This window comes from Silene latifolia, chromosome 4, assembly GCF_048544455.1.
Source record: "Silene latifolia isolate original U9 population chromosome 4, ASM4854445v1, whole genome shotgun sequence".
Taxonomy (NCBI): Eukaryota; Viridiplantae; Streptophyta; class Magnoliopsida; order Caryophyllales; family Caryophyllaceae; genus Silene; species Silene latifolia.
Window position 1 is genome coordinate 90364768 of NC_133529.1, and position 7286 is coordinate 90372053.

General features: G+C 36.8%; 1 protein-coding gene across 1 annotated transcript; it reads right to left on the reverse strand.

Annotated features, from left to right (window-relative positions):
- Positions 1-5211: 5211 nt before the first annotated feature.
- LOC141651754 (uncharacterized) lies at positions 5212-6452 on the reverse strand. Its single transcript, XM_074459452.1, has 4 exons — positions 5986-6452; positions 5701-5887; positions 5500-5610; positions 5212-5412 (listed from the first exon to the last, which is right to left on the reverse strand). Exons 1-4 carry the CDS (start codon positions 6450-6452, stop codon positions 5212-5214), a joined length of 966 nt encoding a protein of 321 aa, XP_074315553.1.
- Between the last annotated feature and the right edge of the window lie 834 nt (positions 6453-7286).

The window sequence follows — 7286 nt, forward strand, 5'->3', positions numbered from 1 at the left end:
CTAGTTGCGGTATGGTCGTCGGGATTGATGCTCCCATCCGTAGTTATGGTGAGATGCAAGCCATAAGTATGAATGTGACATTAGTAATCTCGTACCAGATACTTTATATGTTGTGCCTCGGACATGTTTTAAAGGTAACCTCTGAGTCGGGCACTTGTTTGTAGTATTTAGACATGTTTTAAAGGTCACCGCTAAGCCAGATACTTTATATGTTGTGCCTCGGACATGTTTTAAAGGTAACCTCTGAGTCGGGCACTTGTTTGTAGTATTTTGACATGCTTTAAAGGTAACCGCTGAGCCAGATACTTTATATGTTGTGTCTCGGACATGTTTTAAAGGTAACCTTTGAGTCGGGCACTTGTTTGTAGTATTTGGACATGTTTTAAAGGTAACCGCTGAGCCAGATACTTTAGAGGTCGTGCATTGGACATGTTTTATAGGTAACCGCTGAGCCAAGGTACTTAGGATTTGTGTCTCGGACATGCTTTAAAGGTAGCCTCTGAGCCGGATGCTTTGCTTTATGTGTGATGTTAGTAGTCCCATTTCGTGTATTGTATGTTATTTGGCTTTCAAAGTTCATGGTTAAGGTTTCCATTCACATTTATGATGACGTTAAATCTTGTTTATACGTGACATATAATATTCTATCGTGTTTATAGTTGTATTATCATTTATGACGTTTTGGTTGGATTATCTCATATGTATGTATCATATGCCTTATCTATGACTGACTACGCATGTTTTGAATGTTAGTCTCATGTCTCAGTGCTTGCATCAAATAGTTATATTTATGATGTTCTAATATGTTCCTGTTTATCTGTGTTTCGACATTTTGTGGCTAGGAGAACCTTGAGTTACTCCCCACTGACTGTGGCGTTCATGTTTACATGAATGACAGGTTGTGAAGATGCTTACGTGGGGAAGACGTGTGGGCTAGCGAGAACTAAACCTTGGACTAGTAGTCGGTTTATTAGGATTGCTTAGACTCACCATTTAACATTTTGTCATTCGAGGGATATATTTTCTCTCACCTTTTACTATCACGTTTGTATAAACTTAACTTTATTTCCGCATTCTTTATTTATGTTTTAGATTTCAATGAACCCGCGCTTTAAACTTTAAAAGTTTCAAAAATTTCCTAAAGTTCCGCATTTTATTAGTGTATTTCTCTTACAGTTGTTGCGGGGGTTCACAGTTGGTATCAGAGCCTTTGTTGCTCCCGACGCACACATGTGTACCCCAATTTAAGCTTGAACTTGACCTTAAATAATGAATGAGAGATGGGTAGAACGAAGGACCTAAGTTGGTAGTCTCTTTGTGTATGTTATTTGTTCAGTGCTAAATTGATTGATTTATTTGGTGTCTTGAGAAGATGGTGCGACCAACCAAGGTGGAGAATACTATCATGGAAGCTCTTACACAAATTTTCCGGAATCAACAAGATGCCAATGCTCAAGTCAATCATCGTCCTAACTCCCGTGGCAAGAGATCCTTTGTGCCCTCATCTTCGTCATCTGCTAACAAGAAGATGAAGCCCTTTCCAAGAGGACAAGGACCAAGTGGACAAGTGCAAGTGGACAAGCTCCCTCGTCGGAAGACAACCCTGAGAATTGTTGGAGTATTTGTCCTCAACAATAGTGCGATCACATGATTTAAAATCATAATTAAATCTCATAATAAGAATACGTAAGGGATGATTCATTATATAGTCAACTGATCAACAGTAATCGGTAACGATTGACTTGCTAGAGTTTGACGTTATTGTCGTAGGACGGTGGTGGTCAGTTGATCCCTTAAGGTCACACCTATAGGATGATGCCCTAATCAGTAAAGTTAATTAGTTGTATATTGATACAAGTTAATTAATTCCTTAAATAAGAACAATTTATATTTATGAGAGGAAATATGTATGTTATTGTAATTCGATAAAATAAGATTCGATTTAGTGGATTAATATATTAATTCACTAAATTATGTTGAGGTTTTAATAAATATTTCTAGGTAGAGGTAATTCGTTATTTACATTTACAAGAGGTTGTAACTTTAACTAACTAGCTATTACTAGTTTTACACCCGTGCAAAATTGCACAGGTTTATTTTTCAAATATTTGTTCTTATCAAATATTTAACAAAATGAATATTGTTAACTTGGAATTCACATGCACATATTAGAATGATTCGCATAGAATATAAACCTAAAATATTAAAATTCATGTATCAAATATGAAATAAGTATAAAAAAAATTCAAACATTCTAAATCACATTATGAATTAAAAAATTATATAAAAAATCTGATGTTTATAACTACTACGATATAAGTGATGCACGTAGTGGATATAATTAAAGCGATAATAGCAAACTCGATTTATTTTTTAGACAAATTATCCTTTTCAATTGTAAAACGGTGAAAAGAGGCGGCATACACCAAATTTGACCTATTTTTGACCATGTTCCAATCCGAGTCACCCGAACTATTTCTGACATGACCAATATTATATACTATCCTTGCTTTGACAATTTTACATATATAACATTATTAAGCCATGTATCCGAGAGAATGTGTTAAATTAAATTATAGTTTAAGAGAGTGAATATAAAATAAATTGATAGTTTTTCACCAACTAATATTCACTTTATTAAACTGTAATTTATTTTTTTGAATATTTTTTAATAAATTTTTGAATTGTTGTCATTATAAATATATTATATTATTTTATTTTATTTTGTTATTAGTTTTATAAGTAGATTTATATTTATATTATTATGAGTATTATTTTTCAATAAAGTTGTCATGACTAATCAACACCAATTTACTATTAGAACGTCCTTCAATAGAAAGTGAATATTTGTAATTATAGGAGTATTTAGTTTTCTTACTAATTTGGGTAAAAGTGAGGAAAAAAAATATATGAAGCCAGTTTTTAATGTATACTTGGTACAAAATTAATAAATCCTAAAAAATGTGTATACTAAATTTTCGCAATAATTATTTGTAAAATTGGACAAAAAATTCATAAATCATTTTATAAATATTACTCATATTTTAAAAGGTGTAATTTAATTAAATGAAGTTATAAAATTAGTGGGCCCTTGTGTATTGATGAGGTGGCTTTACCAAAATGTTCTAAATGATTTTTCTTTAATAGAAGAAAGATGGGACTCATTTTTTTTGGTGTAATGTGAATATATTATATATCATATCAAAAAATAATTACATGAGGTTCAAGGATCAAATCCTACTAGAAGCATATCAAACCAACATCAAATTTTGCAGCCAAAGTAGCTCAGATTGATCTACTATAGCCTTACATTTCATTTTAATCCTCCTCTTAATGTCATCCTCTATTCGACGTGATAACCAGGTCTCACTAGCTGACATTGATCCCGGCATTGTTTCTTTGGAACCGAGATAGCATAGCGATAAGCATTGAACATAGCCACCTTAAACTTCCATTGCATAGCATTCCTGTTCTCATCACTCAGTCTGTCTATTGTTGGGAAGCTGCCTCCAAACCAATGCAACAAACAGGTCTGAACTTTGACAGCATACACACAGTTCGTAAATAGATGCTCCATTTTGGTTATCGTGGGCACAGTATACACCCAGTCATCGTGCAATGACCAAAACTGAACAATTTACTCTTCACATTCATGCCTTCGTGCATTCTCATCCAGGTAGTCAAAGAATGTTTAGGGACATTCCAACTATTCCAGACTATATTAGTCCAGTTCAGAGAGGGGTGAGCAAGAGTAAGCCAAGCATACCCCTCCTTAATAGAGTAACCTTTAGAGCTCAGTATCCATTTGCTGTCATGAAAACCATCCTTGAGCTTCTCTTTTACTTTACAAATATTTTTCCACACCCAGGTTGCATCAGCAGGGGGAGAGTAGTTATGCCAGTCTTGATTTTTAATATACACATCACTGATCCATTTAATCCATAGCCTATCAGTTTTGCAATAGATCCAGTTAACCAGTTTTCCAACAGTGGCAATATTCCATACATCAGCTTTCTTTATCCCTAAACCTCCCTCCTTTTTAGGCAAAGTAACATTGTCCCATGCTACAAGGGGAACTCTGTGGTAGTCAGGGGAGCCATCCCACAGGAAGTTCCTGCAAATGGCCATTATATGATTAATGATGCACTTAGTGATAATGAACATTTGAGCCCAATAGTTATGAAGAGTGTTGAGAACAGCATTGATGAGAGTCACCCTGCCAGCATATGAAAGTTTTTTGGCTCCAAGGCCTCTGATCCGTGCCACCATCTTTTCAGTTAAGGCAGAGCATTCCTTCTTGGTGAGCCTACCTGCTTTAATAGGCACTCCAGTGCACAGAAAGGCATGTTGCCCTCCCCAAACCTTTGTCACCGCTTAATACCCTCTCTAATGTCCTCAGAAACTCCATTGAAGAATATTTCAGACTTGGAGTTATTCATAGCCAAACCAGATGCCTTAGAAAAGGATGAGAAGGCTCTCATGAGAAGCCAAATGGATTGTGGTTTACCCTTGCAGAAGAGAAGTAAGTCATCAGCAAACATGAGATGAGTGAGCTTCAAGTTCTTGCATAGGGGATGATATTGGAATGGCCATCTATCAGTTGCAAATTTAATCAATCTTGTTAAGTACTTCATGCATATGGTGAATAGAAGAGGAGAAATTGGGTCTCCCTGCCTTAGACCCCTTTGTCCTTGAAAATAGCCAAAATTATTCCCATTCAAAGACAATGTAAAAGAAGTAGACCTCACACATTGCATAACCAACTGGATGAAGTGAGAAGGAAATTTGAGGCCATGTAGCATCTGCTCAACAAAATCCCACTCAACTGTATCATAAGCTTTTTGCAAGTCAATTTTGAATAGACATCTTGGAGTGACAGCTTTTCTGAAATACATATGAATGATGTCCTGACAGATGAGCACATTTTCAATGATGGATCTACCTTTGATAAAGGCACCTTGGTTCTCATGGATGATGTCGGGCAAAACTGTAGCCAACCTACTACAAAGCAATTTAGATATCACCTTGTAAATCATGTTACAACAGGCTATAGGTCTGAAGTGGCTAACAGCAGTTGGTCTGTCACACTTAGGGATTAGGGTGATATTAGTTACATTTATCTGAGTGAGCAGACAACCAGTGGTAAAGAAGTCCATTACAGCACTGCAAACCTCATCCCCAAAAATGTCCCATGAATCCTTGAAGAATCCACTAGTATCCATCAGGCCCAGGAGCCTTATCCTTAGGAATAGAGAACACAACACCTTTAATTTCTTCTTTAGTGACTGGTGATAATAAGGAAGTACAATGTTCATCACTGCAGAAGGAACCAGTCTGCAAAACCTCCATTCTCACATGTTCAGTCCCCTTCTTACTGCCTAGCACACCCTGATAAAACTTTAGGAAAGCATTCTGAATGCTGATAGTATCAGTACACAGTGTACCATTCTGATCTTCAATCTACACTATCTTGTTTCTCAGGCATCTCCTTTTAATAACATTGTGAAAATAAGCAGTATTGCTATCCCCTTCATCTATCCATTGTGTCTTAGCTTTCTGCTGTAAAAAACTATCCCTAGCTTTTGTCCAAAATCTTACCTCATTAAGGGCCTGCAATTCAAGAGTAATAAGATCAGGGTTATCATAATTATCCTGAAGTTACAACTGAATTTCCTCAAGTGTATGACTGGCTTTGCTTACATTGAGTTCAACATCTGAAAAACACTCCTTGTTAAGAGTCTTAAGTCCTCCCTTTAGAGCCTTCAATTTCTTAACCACCCCAAACATCTTAGTACCATCAATCTGCTGATTCCAATAGCTCTTTACTGTATCAAGAAAATTTGGAGCATCACTCCACATATTAAAGTATTTAAAGCTATTTGCTCTCCTGCCATCCAATTTAACATTTCTGACAATGCAAGGAGTATGGTCCATGAGCCCTTCCGGATGAAATGTGCATGCATATCAGGGAACACATCTACCCACTCTTGATTGACTAGAAATCTATCCAATCTACTGTACTTCCTATGACCAATATCTTGCTTATTTGTCCATGTGAAGAAAGCACCAGTTGCTGCAATATCCATCATACCACAGGCAGACATGCAATCATTAAAAGTATCCATATCCTCCTGTTTTGATGCAGCCCCAAGTCTCTCTTCTGGAGAAAGAACAGTGTTGAAATCCCCTGCTAAAGCCCAAGGTATGTCACACTGACCTGCAACTGACTTCAAATTATCCCATAAATCCAATCTCTCTGAACCCTCATTGAAAGCATATACAATAGTGAGAAGGAAAACTTGCTGAGTGGCCTTAATTAAGATCCTAGCATGAATGAATTGAGGATCATATTGAATGATGTTGACATCAAACACTGTAGGCCTCCATAACAACCAGACCCTCCCACCTTTATGCAGACTACAATTGGTTGTAACACTCCATCCCTCAAGCATATTGTGAGCTATATTACCAACATTAACACCATTTATTTTTGTTTTTAATAGGCCAAATAAACAGGCCTCATTATTTTGAATAAAACTTTTGACTATTTTTTGTTTATTCACACTATTCATACCACGAACATTCCAAAACCCTATATTATTCATTATTATTAAGAGGTATTTGAGGGTCACCAATATCCACTACCTGATTCTCCAAATTTTCATCCTCCTCTTCTGTAATGTCTTCCACCTGAATGCTGCTATCATTAACAGTATCAGGAGGCTTAGTAGCTAAAACAGGAGTTCCTGCAGCTGAAACAGGAGGCCCTGCAGCTGTCACTGGTTCAGTACTCTTGTTCTCCTTCAGACGGGGGGCCACCACTGTAGACAAAACAGGGAACTCTTCGTCAGATATTGCAGGATTGCTCACATTCTTTGGAATTGGTCTCCAAACTTTCTTCATATTAGCCTTTGATTGAGTACTCCTGTTCTGGTCCCTTCTGCAATTTTTGGCTTCATGCCCTAATCCCTTACATTTATCACACAATAAAGGCTTCCATTCATATTCAACATTTAATATCACAATCTTGCCATTCTCATCACGAAATTTGACAGTTGAAGGAAACCCTTGCCCCACCTTCAACTCCACCATAGTTCTAGCAAAGCCTAGCCGCGTTTTGTTTGTGGTTGCAGCATCAGACTTCACATAGGGACCTACTAAACCAGCAATGGAGGGTAAACATGTACCCCAAAATTTGAGGGGCAATCCATGGATTCGAATCCAAGCTGGCACAACTTTCACTTCTTCCTTCAGGAGATCAATATCCTCTTGCCATGGCTTAACTA